The sequence below is a fragment of the Rosa rugosa genome, chromosome 5, assembly GCF_958449725.1.
Source record: "Rosa rugosa chromosome 5, drRosRugo1.1, whole genome shotgun sequence".
In the NCBI taxonomy this organism is placed as follows: Eukaryota; Viridiplantae; Streptophyta; class Magnoliopsida; order Rosales; family Rosaceae; genus Rosa; species Rosa rugosa.
The window spans coordinates 22,710,857-22,731,611 of record NC_084824.1 but is presented as its reverse complement, the minus strand read 5'-3'; the positions used below and the strand labels follow the sequence as shown (position 1 = coordinate 22,731,611).

The following is a 20,755-nucleotide window of genomic DNA, read 5'->3' as shown; positions in this document are numbered from 1 at the left end:
AAGAATACGATTAAGGAAACGATTGGAACACCAAATTGTCTGGCAATGGTAAGGAAAGCTTATTTGGTCAAGTGGGTTTTCTAATTTCTGGGATATTTTTTTAGTGGGTAATTGAAGAGATTGATAGTTTAGGTTGAGATTATGAATTACAGGATTGAGGAGGAGATATTGGGTCTACCTCTGTTGAAGTAATAAATTTGTTTTGGTTGGTTGTTTGAGTTCATGTTTCTTTTTCTGTTTGTTCCAGCTATTTTGATTATGGGATAGAACAAATTGAAATTGGGTTTGTTCCAGCTAAGTTGAGCTTATTTTTTGTTTGATTAATTTGATTGGAATTAATGTACATCTTTGCAGACTTTGAAGTTCCTTTAGATGATGGCAAAAAGAAGAAAGCCATAACATCAATCGGAATATTAACAGCAGCACTTCTGCTTCTGCTTTTGGTTGCAGGTATTATGTGGAGTAAGGGCTACATAGGAGGAAAGATCGCTGCAGATAAAGGTTTGAAGCTTGTTAAAGTCTAGTCTGGTCAAAGTCGTAACTAGTATCTTCTATCTCCTAAGATTCAAGTTTTGCCTTGTCCACAATGTCTGAATAGTTCAACTATTGGCTCAATCATTATGTAACTGTTGGCTAGGTTTAGAGTTGGAACTATGAATTGTATTTTGGATGATGTTGATGCAATGAAACATAGGCATCATTTTGAATGCTGATTTTAGTCCAATTTTATGGTTTTGATGATTGTAGATGAATGATGTTGAAATTGTTGAAAGGCAACAAATATATATATGCAGGTTTCACAATTTATGTTGTATCAAGAAAATAGAAACAACATAAACAAATGATCATCTGTTGTTTCTACCAAGTTCAAACAACATAAAAGTAGAGTTCAAAGAGCTCTCAGACAACAGACGTAAGTGGTTGATATGTTATTTCTACCTACTTCAAACAACATAAAAGTAGAGTTCAAAGAGCTCTCAGACAACAGAAGTAGGTGGTTGATATGTTATTTCTACCTACTTCAAACAACAGAAAAGTGGAGTTCAAAGAGCTCTCAGACAACAAAATCACAATTATTTGTAGTCCAAACAAATCTCAAACAACATAACTTACGATATAAATGTTGTTGCATACGAAATCAGTCGACATATAACTGTCATTGTACTTTAAATCAGACGACAGAAACAACATAAATATGTAGTGGTATGGTGTTTCAGACGACAGAAAGACCCCGATTCTTCAATATTAGGTACTTCAGACGACAGTACCTTAAACTGAATCTGTCGTCTGAGTGCATTATCAACGACGGAGAATATATATCTGTCGTCTGAGTGGCTAAGAGACGGCAGCCACTTAGACAACAGATTTTTACTTCATCAGACGACAGATATGGTCTGTCGTCTGAAGCATTTTTTGGCATAGTGACAGGAAAGACAAATCACCGAAACAAAAGTTCACTCAACTATGAAGGGAATTTAGCTGGAAAAACAAAAGCTCACTAAGCAAAGAAGGGAAACGTAGAGACCATGTCATTGCATTTTTTGTTTTCGAACTAAAACATGTAAATCAGTCTTTTTCATTGACACACATACAGAATCAAAACAAAAGAGTTGATTTTGAATGTAATCCACAATACCAGGTAGGAAATATACAACTTGTATGTAAAAGCAGTAAGTATAGAAAGTTAACTCTTTCGATTTTTGTTAGGGGTTGATACAAAACTTCTTTTCATCCAAATTGATCAAATGATTCTGAAAATTTCGTGACCAAAAAGAAAAAGAAGTCATGGACTCATTATTTTCCATTCAAACATGCTTGAGGAATATCTTTGATGTAAAATTACAATATGGAAGAAGAAGATCAAACCTTTTATGACAAAAATTAAACAATAGCAAAAACAAAAATGCAGATACATATTTAAATGAAACCAAGATTTTCTTCCTATTTTCTACATAACTCCTTGCTGCAGCGAGTGAACCATTTTTTCCAAGCTGCACCATTCTATCAGCCTGACGTCAAACCTCAGCTCCCCTTATTTGTGTGTATGTGCATACACCGACTATCCGATTTTGATGTAAAAGTTGGTATATATTGACTGAGCTCTGACTAATGAGCATGATATAAGTCCTATTTGTGTGTGTGCATTCACCGACTAATATTGATTGTCTAATACCGTCTTTCAATATGAATTTGCTTCTCAATCTTTACCATCAGATATAAATTACCAAGACGCACAGCAGATACTCTGCCTCTAATAATTTCTCTCCCATTAGCTTAACTTCATATTAATAATAATGACATCAATAGTGCATTACCTCAAGATGTGCAGCAGTCTTATAATCTATAACAACATAATCATCTCCAATCCATGATAGAATGCTCTCACCCTGGCTGAAAGCATAAACCCAATCCCATTATTCTAGTCCCCTACATTTACACATAAGAATTTGTCAGAAAGAAATCAGCAAACATCAACATTTCGTACAACAATGTGGAAGCATTCAAAAACTGCATAACAAAATCAATCTAAACATACTTTTGTACCTTTCTGGATCTTATGTGCTTCAGAGTTAAGTTGCTGCTCCAAATCTGAAGCTCTTTCATACTTAAGGGATTGGAGGTCTGCCCCCATAAAATGACTGCATATAAGAACATGGGAAATGTAATTCTATTTATCATAACATTACATTCTGCTGATATTGTTTTGAGAGAATGTAAAAGTGTGATAGATTTTAAAATCAATGAACTGACCAGAAAGACTCATTTTTAAATTGGATAGTCGGTCCAATTGTCATAGAAATATTAATAATAATAACCCTAAGGTAAGAGCTTTCAATAATCATAATAACCCTATTGCCAAGCTTAGCCTCATGAATCTATACTTGTTCCTTGATTATGTTCTACCATTCTATATAAAGCTCTATCCTTTCTCACTCTTCCCAAAGTTCAATCATTAATTTGATCCTAAAATCACTTACCCCTCAACACGAATTACAAACAAAACCTTAGCTGTAGGGTTTCACATATAAAAAAAGACTAAGGCAAGAAAAATCTTCATACGTTATAACGGAAAGTGAATATAATATGAGCCTGCTAATACCTGCTTGGAAACATCTAATGAACCTTGTACAGGAAAATAGTCATTTTTCTCTATGGAATCCCAAAATTAATTTCTTAATACGTTTTATTGACTATTCATAAAAGTTATGAGGCAGATGATTCTTACAACATGGCTACAGAAATTGTCGGTTTCAGGGTTGATTCCCATAATAGAAGTACTGTGAAGGTCAACACAGGAAGCAATAAAGCATTGATTTCTCTCAGTAACCAAAACAAAATCAAACGTCTCACCGAAAAGAATTGAAGTAATAATCCAAATGGTGAGGATAGAAAAACCTTAATGAGAATGGTTGCTTTCCAGCTGAAAGCAAAGTCTCCGTCTTTGATGTTGCCCATAACAACGAAACGAACTTGCGGAGCTGCTGTTGCCTAGAATCCTTAGATGCAGGTATCCAGCCGCAATCCTAGCCAAAGAAGAACATGCAAATCATTAAGCAAACAATCGGACAATCAACAAACCATAATGAAATCTGATACTCACCACCATCAAGCACCGCAAGCCCAACCCAATCCAAAAAAAGATTCTCGGTTACAACAGCGGCTAGCTAATCAGAGGAACACAGCTGATAAAGCGGAGGAGAAAGGAAGGGCGCAGCAGGGAAGCCGGAATCAGACACCATCTCTCTCTCTCTCTCAATACTCTTTCATCTTCTCTCTCCGTCTGTTTCTGTGGAGTAAATAACGAAAGACACGACAGCACTGCGTGGCGCCAAAGGGCCTAGATAGCTGCAGGGGGCAATTTCTTTAAACACATAAGGGTAAAAACGTCTTTCCACTATTCATTCATTTTGTCTTTTCTCAAATGAACAGTAAAAGTGTAGTTTAGCTTTCGTATATTTAGAATGGGGTATAAATAACAGCTGCCTTGATCCATTACATAGATTAAGTTGTTAAATCAACTTGTATTGCTTTTACTATTACATTTTGGATTAAATACTTGTTACTCCTCATAATTGTCCCTGAAAAACAGTTTGGTCCCTCGCCTTTTAAATTAAACTGAATAGTCATTATTCTCTCTAATTCTCATATAACACGTCCAAATGATCCGAAAGGACTATTATGCCCCTCATTTTTTTTTTTTCTCTATTTTTTTAATTTTTCTCCCCTTTTTTTATACTCTCTCTCTCTCTCCCTTGACCTCTCTTCTTCTTCTCTTCCTCTGCCATCACCGGAGACCACCACTTCCGGCCACCATCCATTCTCCAATCCATATCCAAAACAAAGTCTCGAGTTTCTTACCAGACTGCTGCAGTAACAAAGGCATCTAGAAGACTTGGTCAAAGCAAGTAACAACTCACATACAGTCCCACTCATAGTCAAAAATTCAGAGGAACGTATCAATGCATCTATCTTGTCATAGTGCTCCAAAAACTCATCACAATCGTGCATAAGACTTTGATTTGCTTTAACCGAGTCATCCACCAAATCAGAAACTCTGCCGCATCAATCAAACCAATTCAATACACTCAATCAAACCAAAAGTTTCAGATATTACATATCAAGCAGAGAAGCCCATCTCAGATAAACCAAATACCCAGCTACAAATCCTAAATTTTAGACAAACCCGGTTCACTTTTGATATAAAAACCCAATCAAATTTACCAAAATCCATATGAATCCACAAGATCATATGGCCATACCTGAATTTATGAATAGAAATCACAATCTGAGATGCTCATCTTCGTCCTTGACTGAATACACAACGGCGGTCGACCTAACCCCTGTTGCGAAATCCGATAACCGGAGACCACCACTTCCGGCCACCATCCATTCTCCAATCCTAAGCTTCATATCATACTCCTTCCTCCTAATCCTATCCGAAAGGAACCGAAAGGCCTCCCCTACAAGCTTGAAGGCCTCGTCGGAGCCCAAATGGGGGTTCTTATCAGGGCGTTCTTGTGGGCGGTGCGGAGGATCTCGAAGGCGGTGACCATGGAGGAGACGCCGTCCAGGTTCGGGCTCAGGCGATGCGCTCGCTTGGCGTATTTGAGGGCTGATTTGAAGTTGGACTCTTTGTATTTGGCTTCTGCTGCGCATTTTAGCTGTAATGCGTCTGCTTCTTCCATTGAAGTTCCCTTCTTTCTTTTCTGGTAAGAAACTTGAGACTTTGTTTTGGATATGGATTGGAGAATGGATGGTGGCCGGAAGTGGTGGTCTCCGGTGATGGTAGAGGAAGAGAAGAAGAAGAGAGGTCGAGGGAGAGAGAGAGAGTATAAAAAAAAGGGGAGAAAAAAATAAAAATAAAAATAATAATAGAAAATGAGGGCCATAATAGTCCTTTCGGATCATTTTGGACTTTTTATATGAGAATTAGAGAAAATAAGGACTATTCAGTTTAATTTAAAAGGCGAGGGACCAAACTGTTTTTCAGGGAAAAGTATGAGGAGTAACAAGTATTTAATCCTTACATTTTCTATCTTCCATGTCTGGGCTAATGGAGGAGAGGTCTCAAGTTTGGGCTCAAAAATAGGCCCAATGAGTCCCAACCTTTATCCCCCCAAAATCCAACACCATCCAAATTCGGTCTTAGTAGTACCACAACCGAGTCTGTGACCATGGCGCTTCACAAATTCGCCCAGGTCCCGATAATGTCACCCTTGCCGTTTTGGCGGAGTTGTCCGACTGGGTTTTCACCGGCAGAGGGGTTAAGGAGCTTTTCTACTGAGGATATCAAGACAGAAAATGTATATTTTGGGTCATTTGACTCGTTTCTTTATGTTGAATAATAGAATATTTTGGCTCAACTCACTACTCAATAGCATTGTATATCAAAAATTTTGAAGCATAATTTTGAAAAGATTGTTCTTGTTTTTCCTTAATCCTTCCTAAAAGAAAGAACCGCATAATTAAAGGTTACAAATACAAAGTCATTGATTCAGTGCAAGAGTTGTAATATTCTACTAGTCTGGACCATAAACCCCAAATCCCTAGCACACCTAGTACACTTGAAAGCACACTACATTTAACAGGTTTCAGAAAACAAGATGAGTGTGGTGGAAGAGCTTTATCATTCATTCGCTTCCACCAGCAGGGCCGACCAGGACTCCTTGAGCAGTTCCTTCTTTGCGAGCACCACCATCCTTCTCCTCATTGTCGTTCTTTCTTATCTGGATCTTGTACTTAGCCTCAAAGTCAGAAATTTCTTTTTTCTTCCTTTCCAAAGCCTCATTCAACCGAGTAATAACCTCCTCAATCCCTTCTTTGTTACGCTGCACAGCAGGCAGGACCTCCTTGATGGTTCTCTCCACCAGTACACCTCCAATCATTCTGAAACACCGCCTGGATGGGTCGAGTGGCTGGATGGCATTGATCACCAATGAGTGCTCGCTCACGTCCATCTCTAGCTCAGTGATTTTAGAGTAAATTTGGTTGAGTTCAGACCTCATGGCAGCAAACTTATTTGCAACAGCTTGCTCATTTACAGGTTCTTCAGCTTTACTACTAGACATGACTCTCTAAAAAAGATATAACAACAGCATTCAGGAGCAGGAAGCATCCTCATAAACATAATTTCAGTTGTACCAATAGTATCACATCGTCACAACAACAACAACAACAGAAGCAACAATAACAAAACGTCTACAGTACATTGCATTTTGTAGAAACACAGAAACTATAGCCTCCACTTCTCTTATGTAAATCATCTTCTTAAGAGAAAACAAATCTTACAGCCTTATCTAACCTTACTGATACTAAATTCATGAATCTGCTCCTTATGTATATCAAAGTAAACCACAAAACCTTTAAATAAACTTCACCTCGCGAATGTTGCAACTACAGAACCTATTTGCAATAAAAAATACCAGAAAAGAAAGTGTATACAATGAGTTTTATTAGCTTCATAAGATGAATAAAAGCTTTCTTACAACTAATGGGTACAACTACACACAACTAAGGATGGATTCTTAATCAAAAGGCATCCCTGCAGAGCGGGGCAATTCATTTTGTTGACTCATCTATGTACAACATCCTTGAACATCCAAAGAATAGTAACTCCGTCGCAATACTGTTTTTCCCCATTGTTAATCTCAAGTCCGCGATCACCAAGTATCTTAAACCGAACCCAAATGTCAATCTAGATGATGAGTACATGTGCAATTTATATTCGTTACCTATCTTGAACAGGACCCAAATCTGTGTTTCTAGAACTTGAACAGATTCTATTAATTTGATTAACAGAAACACTATGCTAAAGAAATTTATGTACATGATAAAACCAAATGATAACTTGCCTAGACCAAAATCTCAGTATTCAGATTCTCATATACCTATGGTAAATGACAGTAATTAGTATTTTCTTCGTTCTGCTTTATGCAGTTTCAGGAAGCCAAATCCTGAATCGGAGTTCCAATTCACTACAGTTAGAAAACCTTAAAAGACCTATTTCTGCAGATGCCGCATAAAAATAAATTTAAGAACAAGGGTTCACTAGAAACTCGAACCTTCACCATAATCAACTTATGTTTGGCTGAACTCCAGCCCACTGAAATTACTAAGAAAGCAAACGACTTGAAAACCCTATGATCTTACTTCGAATAAAATTTGGTCTAAAAGTTCGAAGGAGAAGATTACGAAAACATCGAAGAAAGAGAAATCATACTTGATTGATTGTTGTTGGGAGACGAGAGTACGGGAGACGGTGGGTGTATAGCGTCGCGGCGAAGATGGAAGCGAACGAGCCTCTATTTGTATAACGGAAGGTGCTCTCAGCGAACTGGTCTTCTCACTCTTTGTACTATAAAGCCCATTTTTTCCTTTTTTGTTTTTTGGCCTTTTTTTTTTTATTGAAAATAAGGAGTTTGGAACTCAGCCTTACACTCATGCATATTAATGAAACATAATACAATGGGGAGGACATAAGACCTAAGCCCCATGAAAAAATACAATGATCCTCATAAAGCACGTCTCGAATAAAAGCGGGAAGCTCATTTAAACATAAATCATCAACATAATCATAAGTAGCAAGGTCTGCATATCTATGAGCCATATCGTTTGCTTTATGGTAGACATGTTGGGGTGTGTGTGTTTGGTGGGGTGGTAAGGCTTTGGTCTCATATATAAGAGGTGTAGGTACAATTCTTGTACATATCGTATTGGCATTCCCATACAAAACTATGACAAAGCCCTTTACTGATCTCGGAGAGTCACAGGTAATTGCATCAGTTTTATGTGGAGTCCGATTTTGGAAAGTAGGTTTTAGGTTTTTTGTATTTATGTCTTTAAAAGATTTTTCTGAGTATTAAAATCGTGGTGTTGATGCCCTAGGGTTTTTAGGACTTGTCTATTCCTAATTGATTTCCCTCAAGATTTGTTGGAGTTCATATATGGGAAGTTTCTTTCCAAATTAATTGGTAATTAGGGTAGAATCTTTGCATCATCTTTGAGTAGTTGCCGCAGGTCTATTATATGAGCAGAAAATATACACGGTCTGCACACACATCCATAGAGGCAAGAATTTTGATAGAGTCTTGCATGTTTGTTTGAGTTTGTGTCTTCACAAAGAGTCAAAACACTTGGTCCATGTATAAGTGTTTGTGATCATAGTTTCATATGCATAATACTCTCTCGAGATCAGTAGGGAGACTGTGAAGAAAGAAGAACAAGATTTGAAGATCGTTCAAGTGAATGAGTTCTAAAAGGAAGACAAACTTTGTATTAGATTTTGTGTGAATCTTATAGCCGAGCTAGTGCTATTCAAAGTTTGTAAAAGAACATATCCTTTTCAATATGATGATCTTTATTTTGGGTTCTCAAGAGTAAGAGCCCCGCAGTGTTTTTAATCTCATACTTGAGGATTTCACTGCGTAACCAAAATCTGGTGTTTAGTTTGTTATTTTGGTTTCTGCTGCCCAGTAAGGATTGATCAGTGCGCTGCAATCCTCGTTTTCCAGAAAATCATATTCTGTCCTTGTATTTTCAAGAGGTCAGGAGTTCGAGCCCCATCAAGGGTGGGAATGGGGTGGGGTTTTTTTTTTTTAAAAAAAAAAAAAGACATGTTGAATATTAAAAAAAGAAGGGGAGTGAAATTCACACTCCCTATTTTACAATCTACACTCCTTTCTTTTTTTGGTTGAAGGATTTATAAAAATAAAACTTAAGTCACTGAAGACAAAGATTAAGTTACTAAAAAAAACATTAAGTCTGGATTGTAAAATAGGGAGTATGAATTTCACTCTCCAAAAAGAAAAGCTATTACCATACCTCTTATAATCCTCCACATTCCGATCAATTGAAGAGTGGTCATCCTCACCACTTGTGATGACCTCGATCAGTGTAATGCAAATGTACAATCACTCTCCACCTCAATCCCTGCCCAACCTTGGTGAATAGCAATTAACAAGCCTGCTCGGACAACCTTTGCCTCCATATGCAATGCATATTGAGTAGCATTGAAGGGCCTAGCCATGGCTGCAATAAATTGACCCAAACCGATCATTTCTCACAACTACTCCCACACCACCAAATAAGTAAAGCTACACATAATGACCCATCCAAAATGATTACTTACTAAAGCAATTTCACTTCGTCGATGAGCGAAGAATATGTGAAGTTGGTGATGTCTTTATCTTCGTGCCTCAAATATAGTAGGACGTACATATTTACCCCTTAGAGTCTAAAAAAGAATTTTATTAATAATTAGCGTTTTGATCTACAAGTAAGCAAGTAAACTGTTTTAATTTGTTATGTTACATTGGAGGGAATAAATCACCTGATATTACTATCATGTCCGGATGGCTTGGTATAGACATCCCATCATGAGCAAAGTTGGATCTCTACCGCTGAGTAAGTTAATGCAACCCGGTAAGTGTAGAAACAAACCAGAAACCACGCTAGGAAGAAAGATCGAGCGTCACTCACGGTATCGAACCTCAGACCGAACCAATGTAAAGGGTCTAATCAGGTTGGTTGTACCGATCACAATTCGACTTGACTTGACGACTCAATGCCAGGAGCCACCTTAACCTAGTCTAATATCACTACATGCAAGACAGGAAAAATGGTCAAGAGAGCAGTTAGTGTGTATCGACTGATGACCCTATGGTGTTCAAGCTAGTCGCGCGGTAATTTTGACAGAGTGAGAATACTATAAATGAGTCAACTTACCCAAATGGTGATACATGACATTTGCCTTGAAGGTTGATCAAGAATGGTTGGTATTAAATCCAAGTGAAGGACTCGATAGACAACGATAAACCCCATAGTGAGTCATTAGGTTGAAATCAGTAGAATCATTTGAAATAAATTCCAACTCAATTTTCAATGCTTCTTTTGATAGGTCACGCAGTTTGCATTACAGCAATCCAATTAATTTTTTTTTTGTCAATATTTATTGGGGAAATTACTGGTCACTCCCTCAACTTTTGGGGCGTCGACAGTTCAGTCCCTCGTATCATAATTTTAACAAATAACTCCCTGAACATTCAAATTTCACATAATTTAGTCCAAAATAACAATTTTACCCCTCACTTCCTTTTTTTTTTTTTTTTTTTTAAATTCTTCTCTCTCTTTTTTTTTTGTGGTTATTTTTTCTGCTTCTCCCCCCCCTTCTCAGCTCAGAAAGACAATGCCGTTTTTCCTCTCTCTCTCTCTCTCTCTCTCTCTCTCGCCAACTCGCCTAAGCCTCCCTCGTCGTTCCGCTGCCAACTTGATGCCAGAAGATCCCAGCGAAGCTACCGCCCGATCTTGCCACACCAACTCAAACCAATCACGGGGCCGTTTGTGACCCAGTCGAGCATAGGATGACTCCGATCTTGCTTGCCTGCTCTGTAGCCAGGCAGCCACCATTGCCCTTCATCGTCGGAATCTTCAAACAAATTAGAAAGCCTCATCATCGCCCCGCATCCTCTTCTTCGACTAGACTCATTGTTGAACATTAGGTCTCTCTCTCTCTCTCTGGGCTCAGATTGACTGCACCGGAAGATTCAGAGGATGCGATTAGCCGATTAGCCAGGCCGGAGTCCCCGTGATCCGATTAGCCGCTGCCGAGCTCGATTTCGACACCCTTTCAGTCATGGAGCTTGAGAAAATGGCGGAAGAACAGGACGAAGCTCCCATACTTCGCTCTGATTCCACCACGCTGAAGCTTCCTGTTCATCTGGGCAAGTTTCTATAGAGTTAGAGAAAGAAAGTTTTGATCTTTATTTAGTATAGGTTATGTTAGGTTCATTATGGTGTGGGAATCAATAATGTTGGTTTGGGTTGTTGAAATTAATCTTGTTTTGCTTTCAATTTTGCAGGATTTTAGTGATTTGATTCCTATAGTTAGGAAGTGGGGTTCTTGATTGTGGAGGGAATAGGTGGAATTTGGGGCTATTGAGTAAGGATTCGATGATCAAGATGAAGACGCATGCTAAGGGGAGAGGAAATGGGAGACTCACTGTGCAACAGGTGGTTTTCGAGCTCAAACAAAAGGTGGTTGTTGATTGGGATACTTCCCAAATAGGTGTCGAGGAGCTTGAGAAAATTGCGGAGTGCTTGAACCCATCCATTTCTGTCATGTATTTTAGATACAGATTTGGAACAAAAGAGTGCTGTTCGAAAGGAATGCATTAGGTTGATGGGTACATTGGTGAGGTATCATGAGGGGCATGCTGGAATGCATTTTGGTAAGATGGTTGCCGAGAGAGAGACAGAGAGAGAGAGAGAGAAGCAGAAAAAATAACCAAAAAAAAAACAAAGAGAGAAGAATTAAAAAAAAAAAAAGGAAGTGAGGGGTAAAATGGTGATTTTGGACTAAATTGTGTGAAATTTGAATGTTCAGGGAGTTATTTGTTAAAATTATGATATGAGGGACTGAACTGTCGACGCCCCAAAAGTTGAGGGAGTGACCAGTAATTTCCCCATATTTATTTGTATTATTATTTTTTAATCTGCTATAATATGACCGTGAGCTCTCGATTAAAAAGAGTCCAAGAAAGCTCAGTACCATTTGGTCTAGTGGCATAAGTCTCCCATTTGTAAGTGGGAGGTTATGAGTTCGACTCATAAAAAGACTAGTTGTTGATGTGATAAAAAAAAAAAGAGTCCAAGAAAAAAGTAAAACCAACGTAAAAAAGAAAAAAGAAAAAGAAAAATGAGTAGAAGGGTAGAGGCTTGGTTAAAAAGTGAAAAACTGGCAGAACCCCAAAACCTTCTTTGTTTAACTCATCGTCGCTGTTTCAAAAAAAAAAAAAAAAACTATTCGTCGTACTTGCCCGTTTTCGAACCCAAAACCAAACTATTTCTTCCCCTCATCATCTATTCTCAATTCGTTTCGTTCCCAAATTAGGGCACTCAATTTACCTCCGAAATCTAGCTCTACACTCTCCTCTTCTTCTTCTTCTTCTTCTTCTTCTTGCTTTCTTCGTCCCTGAATCAATCCCCAAACCAAACCAATTCCAGTCGGGTCGGACCTGCAACAATCGTATTGAAGCATCGCTTACAGTGACACCGAAACCTTACGTGAGGTATGTATCACCCTGTCAGTTTCTTGTTTGATTTTTCTTTGTGTTCATAGCTGATTAGGGTTTTTCAATCCTTCAATGCGTGTTATATATGATCTATTTCTGGTTTGTTCTCCTCGATAATTTAAGTAAAGCAGACACAATTTGATGTTATGCAAAGTGATTGACGGAAATTTTTAGTGTTGATGGGGGCAAACTTGTGGTTGGGGAAGTTAATGCTGTATATTTTGGTTTGATTTGTTTTACTGTATGTTAATTTCAGGGTTGGAGTTTTGTAGTTTGGTGTGTTCCGAATGGATGTGGAGAGGTATGAACAGCGTGAGGAGAGATATGATCGGGTTGACTCTCCGGTGAGAGAGCAGCGGGAGGATGGGAATTCTGATGATTTAGAAGAGAATGGGAGCAGGCATAGGAGCAAGGATAGGAAGAAGAGTAGCCGAGGGGAAGAGAAGGATAGTAGAAGTAAAGACCGGGATAGGTCGAGGAGAAGTGGTGGTGATGATGTTGTCAAGGAAAGAGAGAAAGAATCTAAAGATTTGGAAAAGGATCGTGTGTCTAAGGAAAGGAGGAAGGATGATAGGGATGAGCGATATAAGGATAGGAGTAGAGATAACAAGGTGAGGGAGAGAGATTATGATCGAGAGAAGGAGCATGAGAGGGGGAAAGACAGAAAGGATCGAGGGAAGGATAGAGAGGGAGAGAAGGATGTTGATAAAGGACGAGACAAAGAGAGGGCGAAAGAGAAGATTAGGGATAGGGAAAAGGAAAGGGAAAGAGACAGGGCTAAAGAAAAAGAAAGAGAAAAGGAGAGAGAAAAGCATAAAGATCGAGAGAAGGGGAGGGAAAGCTTGAAGGATACAGATAGGGAGAAGGGGAAAGATAAATATAGGGAAAAGGAGAGGGAGGCAGATCAAGATAAGGAGAAATCAAGAGATAGACAGAGCAGGAGAAGCGTGGATGCTTATGAGTCGAGCAAGATTGGGGAAAGGGATGAGAGTGCTAAGCTTAATGATGACGATAACAGGGATAAGGACATTATTAAGCAAGGTAAGATGTCCCATAATGCTGCTTATGAACAAAATGCCGAGGGTTTGTCAGGTGGAGCACATCTATCAGCATCCGAGCTTGAGGAACGCATCCTGAAGTAAGTACATGTATCTTATTGATTTCCATATTTATTACCTTATGTTCTTTGTGAGACACTAAAGAAATATATATAATCTGTCTTTGGTTCTGCTAATCTGAAATGTGGGATTTTATATCATGTTGTCTAAACTGAATCTACGGACACTCTGAACTTGTAGTTGAAATAGTATATTAATAATATGCCTTACATGAAGTCGTTGAAAGGTAAATTATGAAGAAAAAAGATGCACTAGTTGTGTAACACTTTTCATATAGCTATCCATTGTTTTCCAGTTGGTTTCTTGTTTTCAAATGAATTGCATAATTTGGATAGTTTAAGATTTACTTTAGTTGAGGAGAAAGATAATTGCAGCATTTGAGCATTCTTTTACTGGGAAATGTAACTTTACATGATGCCATCTTATAATTTTTGATTGAAAATATCATGTTGGTATTCTAGTTGCAAATTGGCCTGTGGTTGATGCAACTATAGTTGTTCATTCTTCTAATCTTTGTCTGGATTAGTGTCTTTTATTTTTAATTTAGCTGAATATAATTTTTTTATTGGGTTTGAACACCCAACAAATGCATGTTAAAGGTGGATGTTATTACCTAATGTTCTTGTGTATACATAGCTGTATGGAACATCTCTTTTCAGGACAATGGATGCATTACATGACTTTTTCTTTCGGTTTTGCTTTTTGTTCAGAACAAAGGAAGAGAGGTTAAAGAAGAAAACTGAAGACATTCCTGAGGTTTTAGCTTGGGTTAATAGGAGTCGTAAGCTCGAAGAGAAAAGGAATGCTGAAAAAGAGAAAGCTTTGCAGCTTTCAAAGATCTTTGAGGAACAGGTTAATTGGATACTGTTTTCTTTACATCATTATGTTTCAAAAGTCTGTTGATTTTAAGATTACCATTCATATTGTGCATTTTCTCAGGACAATGTTGCCGAAGAAGAAAGTGAAGATGAGGAGGCAGCTCAGGATATGACTCGTAAGATTCCTTCTTACTTAAAGATACTTTAAATTTGCTTAATAGCAGCTAGTTGATTGAAGGCTGATTGGTTAACAGTCCTTTAGCGTTTTATAATGTTTGAGCATACATGCAGGGCTATATTGAAGACATAATGAACATGTAGAATGTAGTCTTACAGTGTTTTGTTTTTTATTTATTATTTATTTGCATGTCTGATCACCAGCCATATGGAATTACTTCATATTTAAGTACTTGTGCGTGTGTCTAACCATTAGTTCAAGTTGTGGGACCCAATGTTGGTAGTATATTGATGTAGTACTAGAATGAATTTAAAGAATTAGGTGGAGATTTAAAGAGAAGGCAAATTAGGGCGTAAGAAGAGGAGAATAAAAGAGGAAGACAGCAATAGAGGCTTTAAGAGAACTTTTTTTTTTTTTTTATCATAATCAAGTCTACCTCTATCGAGTTACTTAAAGAGGCCAAAACTCACAAAATACCATCCTTGAAACCCAAAGTAGGGAACTAGACGCTGAGTAATTGACATTCAATGATGTCTTGGACGCTGAATAATTGTTATGATCTTCAAGTTTATTTTGGGTTTCTTGATTTCTCAAGTTGCTCAATATGTGTTTGCAGATAATCTAGCTGGGGTTAAAGTTCTTCATGGCATTGATAAAGTGATGGACGGTGGCGCAGTTGTTTTAACACTCAAGGATCAGAACATTCTAGCTGATGGTGACATTAATGAAGGTAAAGTAGCCTGGCATCACTTTGTATTTTAAGGGCAGGGTGCCACTTATAAGCATCACATGTTTTTATTTATTAGAGGTCTTCGTTTTAATGTAACAGATGTTGATATGCTTGAGAATGTGGAACTTGGTGAGCAGAAGCAGCGAGATGACGCTTACAAGGCAGCGAAGAAAAAAACAGGGATTTATGCTGATAAGTATGTTGGCCGTATCCTGCAATTCTTACATAAATATGCAGATGGCAACTTATTTACTGTGTGACATTGTCTATGCTGAATTAATCTACTACCGCATTTGCTCAAATATCTTATTACCATGCTCTGGGGTTTATTAATTGTTTGTATGTATTATTGTGTATATCAGGTTTAACGATGATCCTACTTTAGAGAAGAAAATTCTTCCACAATATGATGATCCTGCTGCAGATGAGGTCAGTATTTCTTGTTTGTTTCCCCCACTTTTTTAGTTTCTGCAGCCGAGTTTTCACTCATTCATTTTCATATAAGGGATTGAAATTGGCTTCCCTGTTTTACAAACCACTCCCCTTCTGTGAGTATTTTTACTATCGACATGTGCATGGAGGGGGGTGTGGTTTGTAAAAAAGGCCTCCCCCCCTCCCGTGGGCGTGTTCACTCCCCATCATATACACTTATGTTGAAATGTTGGTTGTTTGGCACTGCAATTGGTTGTAATATGTGAATTTATGTTTCTTTTCAGGGGCTAACACTAGATGCAGGAGGACGCTTTACTGGTGAAGCAGAGAAGAAACTTGAAGAGGTATAATTTTATTTCTCATGCTAATACGAGTGCCAAATTAGATTATGATTAAAGAGCACTTTGTTAAGTGATTTAGATGGTATTCTCCCAAGCGTTTCTTTCATTGCTTTTTGTTTCCTTGGTGCATGGGTTTGTTTAGTTTTATACTCCAATTTGCAGGAGTTATACTTTTAATGTTTATTATGTGATCTTATAGCCAAACGAATAATCATAATGGTATTTATTTTTGCTAGCTACGTATGAGGCTACAGGGTGGTTCCACGAAAAACTGCTCTGAAGATCTCAACATGTCTGGAAAGATCACATCTGACTACTATACAAATGAAGAAATGCTGCAATTTAAAAAGCCCAAGAAAAAGAAAACCTTCAGGAAGAAGGAGAAGCTAGATCTAGATGCCCTTGAAGCAGAAGCCGTATCTGCAGGGCTGGGTGCTGCGGACCTCGGTTCCAGGAAGGATGGAAAGAGGCAGGCCACTAGAGAGGAGCAAGAAAGATTAGAAGCTGAGAAGAGAAATAGTGCATACCAGTTAGCTAAAGCTAAAGCAAATGAGGCATCTAAAGCATTGCGACAGGACACTCAATCTGTTAAGGCAGAGGAAGATGAAACTCCTTACTTTGCTGATGATTATGATGAAATTGATAAAGCCTTGGAGAGATCAAGGAAAATAGCTCTACAAAAGAAACAGGAGGAGAAAGTCTCCGGTCCGAAGGCAATTGCTCGCCTTGCCACAGCAGCTGCAAGCAGCACAACTGCAGATGATCAATTCTCGTCAACTGGACAGTCACAGGAAAACAAGGTTGTGTTCACAGAGATGGAAGAATTTGTCTTGGGCCTACAGCTTGAAGAAGGTATATTCTTTTGATGTTATTGTTTTGTTTTATGAGCTTCCTTAGACTAATGTGAGTTAGTTACTCAGTTGGCTGTGCGTGTGAGTCCTCCCTACCAGTTTAGGCATGATGTGTTACTATTACTAGTATCTTGTTGTTAGCTGGTGGCCATTTTCCTGTTTCACTTGATTCAGGATTAGTGGTCACCATTTTCCCATGGAGGGCTGTCATGTTGCTTTTGCTGTTTTTCGCATGCCAATTTGATATTTACTTTTCTGTACTTTCTCTTTCACGTACAACTAGTGCGTGGATCTTCTGCAAGCTATAATTATGCCTTTTAAACCCTTGTAAATTCTAGATATCTTGCTGCTAGATCACAACTGCATGTTTAGTTTGTTGAGGTTTGTCAAGGTCTTGGAGGCATGTGTAGTTTAAAAAATGACACGTTCTCTTTTCTGTTCAGAATCCCACAAGCCTGAAAGTGAAGATGTGTTTATGCAAGAAGATGAAGAACCAAAAGCTTCTGTAGACGTAGAAATGGGCGAGCCTAGTGGATGGACTGAAGTTAATGAAATTGAAGAGAACAAAGCACAATCTGCTGCTGATGATAATGAGGAAATAGTTCCAGATGAAACTATCCATGAAGTTGCAGTTGGGAAAGGTTTATCAGGTGTGCTAAAACTGCTTAAAGAGCGAGGTAATCTCAAAGAAGGTATTGAATGGGGTGGTAGGAACATGGACAAGAAGAAAAGCAAACTTTTAGGCATCGTAGATGATGACGAGGAGCCAAAGGAGACCCATACAGTGCGTCGGAGAAAGGATGAACAAAAGGATACTCGTTCGTCAGGCCATCAAAAGGAGATGCGTCCTCCTAAAGTCTATCAGGAAAAGGATATTCACATTGAGAGAACTGACGAATTTGGTCGAACTGTAAGTACTCGTGTCTGATTCCTTATACAATATTGCCATGTTTACATCATTTAACATTGTTACACTGTAAGTGCATGTGGTCATAATTGTACCCAGAGTCAGATTGTATGTGTTCTATGTTTGTTCCATGGGCTAAATTTTGGCTGGAAGTGTAGATTCTTCGAAAGCTTTGTAGGAATGTATAGCAAGAGGCCCTGAGTTTCGAGTCAGGGTCTGTAAAGTGGGTTTGGGGTGTTTATGGGTCTCATAATAATTTTTTATGCTTTATCAGCGACTTATATTAGCCATGGTCAATTAAATTTTCCTGTGCTATTTCAGAGTGAAGTTTTAGGTTTCACAGTTTATTTTCTTAAAGCTGTGGGGCACAAAATAATATATATATATATATATATATATATATATATATATATATATATATATATATATATGTTTGCCTCATCACTCATCTTGTATTATCTCGGCTCTGCTGATTCCTTTCCTTCTTTTCACCAGTTGACACCAAAGGAGGCCTTTCGGGTACTTTCACATAAATTTCATGGGAAGGGGCCTGGAAAAATGAAGCAAGAAAAGCGCATGAAGCAATACCACGAAGAACTCAAGTTGAAGCAGATGAAGAGTTCAGATACACCATCCCTGTCTGTGGAGAGGATGAGGGAAACTCAAGCTCGGTTACAGACACCCTATCTTGTTCTCAGCGGCCATGTTAAACCAGGGTATGCATTATTCAATTTATTTCTTTTAACTGTTTCATTTGACGTTTGGAGCTACTGTTATGGACCTTTTTATGATGACTGAAGGTAATAAGGGGAGGGGTGCGTAAGGGCATTGCATGGTATATTTGCATTCTCACTTGACAACATATGGAATAGTCTATGGGTTCTGAATTCTGATGGTTCTATATTTTTACTTCGGATATAATTATTGTTAAAGGCTGCAGAACATATACTGAGTTACTGACTTTGACGTGCAGTTCTCTACAGCATTGCTTAACTTGATTTGGATATCATTTGCAGGGTCACTGTTAGCCAAATTGTATACTGATGATGGTGGAAAATTTTATAATAAAAAGTGAATGATAAAAGTGAATGATAATTGAAATGTTAGTTTTTATAAAAATAATAAATTATTAATACTGATAATAATATCAAATGTATTTAAGACTTTCAAATGTCTTGATTTAAAATGGAATGAAGAAACATGAGGTGTGCTATAGGCTTTCCTTTCATAACTTTTGTACACTTTATCTTACATTTTGTACACTTTATCTGACATATTCTCAACTATATACTGTCTTATCTCCCTCATTTATTCTCATGTTGTCAGGCAAACTAGCGATCCCAGAAGTGGTTTTGCTACTGTGGAGAAGGATCTCCCAGGGGGCTTGACGCCTATGCTTGGTGACAGAAAGGTGAGTCCACTGTCACATTTCTTTGCCATAATTTCATGATAATATATGTATAGATAACCCTTTCAACAGTGTTTGGAGATGAATATAGAAACTTTACTTTCTGAGAGCTTGAGCATATTAGTTCAGGCTATATCTAGCATTTTCATCTTCTAATCATCCTGAAACGTTTTATATGCAGTTATGTCCTGTGCTTCATTCTCTCTTAAGAAATCTGTTTCGCGGGACTTTTCATTTTTAATAAATAGAATTAACTTTCTGTTAATTTAACAGGTCGAACATTTTCTGGGGATAAAGCGCAAAGATGAAACTGAAAGTTCAGGCACGCCGAAGAAGCCAAAAACTTGAAGAGTTCATTAATAATGGGCAAGTGGCTGAATTGTGTTGGCTTGGGATATTTCCCCATGTACTCTTACACTGGCTGTAAATAAGCTTCATTTTTGACGAAGGGCTATGGAGAAAAATTGAAGGTAGGTTTCGAGTGTTTGACAGTAAAAGAAAAAAATAGATGTTGGTTTCTCTTTCTGATACTCTTAGTCTACAAAAAACTATTTCTTGAGCAGGGTTATTCTATTTGCTGTCCGAGAATTTCATTTCATCTTAGCTTGTGAGTCATTCTTCTGAATGGGGCACAAGAATGGGGCACCCACAGCTCAGATATTGAAAGCCTGAAGTCTCTGTGGTTCAGGACTCTACATTGCGGGTGTGAATGAGTAGAAATAGCCATCAATGGATGTTTGTGATGGCATAATTGTCTGCCTCTCACCTGTGATTTCTACATTTATTGTTTTTATATTGCTGGAGCTAAACGAAATATCTGTTAGGAAGGTATATGATCATTATACATTGAACTTCAAATCCCGGGTTTAGTTTCGCTCTCAGTATCATCCCATTTTTTACCTTCTATTCTAAATCGGACCAGATCATATCTGATGATACAGTTTGTTCGACAGTTGTGGCATCAAGTCTGTATATTCAATGCATCACCCAATACAAGGATTTGAACATTAGGGGTATCAAACAGTGTCATAAAAAAAAAAAAAAAACATGGAGTTTCATATGTCGGTTTCTACTAGTATGTATTTTCATGAATCATGTCAACCGTCGTGTACGGGTCACATAAAAAAACAATGGGTTAATTACAGTTTATCCCCCTGAGGTTTGGGGGTGTCATCATTTCACCCATTCTACTTTTAATTTTGACTTTTTACCCTCTAAACTCTCCAATTTCAATCAGCCGTGTCCAATTTCTCCTATTCCGTCCAAATTGGACGTTTAGTCTGACCTTTGAGGGCTAAAATGGTCATTTCAACATAAAAAATAAAAAAATAAATTTTTTTTTTCTTTCTGTTTTTTAGTTTTTTTTTTTTAGCTTCTATTCATACCTCCAAAATTGGTATTCG

General features: G+C 37.9%; 2 protein-coding genes across 4 annotated transcripts; one reads left to right on the top strand and one right to left on the bottom strand.

The window, feature by feature from the left end:
* Positions 1-5,908: 5,908 nt before the first annotated feature.
* On the bottom strand, positions 5,909-7,853 carry LOC133710898 (prefoldin subunit 2). Of its 2 annotated transcripts, none has more exons than XM_062137034.1 (2): positions 7,721-7,853; positions 5,909-6,575 (listed from the first exon to the last, which is right to left on the bottom strand). In XM_062137034.1, exon 2 carries the CDS (start codon positions 6,567-6,569, stop codon positions 6,132-6,134), a length of 438 nt encoding a protein of 145 aa, XP_061993018.1. In that variant the 5' UTR covers positions 6,570-6,575; positions 7,721-7,853; the 3' UTR covers positions 5,909-6,131. The 2 variants fall into 2 exon arrangements, with proteins under 2 accessions (XP_061993018.1, XP_061993019.1); XM_062137035.1 differs by lacking the exon at positions 7,721-7,853 and adding an exon at positions 7,389-7,711.
* A 4,445-nt stretch (positions 7,854-12,298) lies between these two features.
* On the top strand, positions 12,299-20,233 carry LOC133708303 (SART-1 family protein DOT2). Of its 2 annotated transcripts, XR_009845742.1 has the most exons (14): positions 12,299-12,566; positions 12,826-13,707; positions 14,398-14,539; positions 14,627-14,681; positions 15,300-15,413; positions 15,513-15,609; positions 15,776-15,842; positions 16,130-16,189; positions 16,423-17,038; positions 17,481-17,947; positions 18,440-18,660; positions 19,271-19,355; positions 19,626-19,822; positions 19,916-20,233. XR_009845742.1 is itself a non-coding variant. In XM_062133774.1 (13 exons), the coding sequence occupies exons 2-13, from the start codon at positions 12,857-12,859 to the stop codon at positions 19,698-19,700; spliced, it is 2,850 nt and encodes a 949-aa protein (XP_061989758.1). In that variant the 5' UTR covers positions 12,299-12,566; positions 12,826-12,856; the 3' UTR covers positions 19,701-20,233. The 2 variants fall into 2 exon arrangements, 1 of the variants encoding a protein (XP_061989758.1); XM_062133774.1 differs by having other exon boundaries at positions 19,626-20,233.
* Positions 20,234-20,755: the final 522 nt, after the last annotated feature.

Coding starts and splice junctions, on each gene's coding strand:
- LOC133710898 (XM_062137034.1), bottom strand. CDS start 6,569: ATGTCTAGTAGTAAAGCTGAAGAACCTGTAAATGAGCAAGCTGTTGCA.
- LOC133708303 (XM_062133774.1), top strand. CDS start 12,857: ATGGATGTGGAGAGGTATGAACAGCGTGAGGAGAGATATGATCGGGTT. Junction 15,610..15,775: donor ACAGGGATTTATGCTGATAA/GTATGTTGGCCG, acceptor TGTGTATATCAG/GTTTAACGATGATCCTACTT. Junction 16,190..16,422: donor CAGAGAAGAAACTTGAAGAG/GTATAATTTTAT, acceptor TATTTTTGCTAG/CTACGTATGAGGCTACAGGG.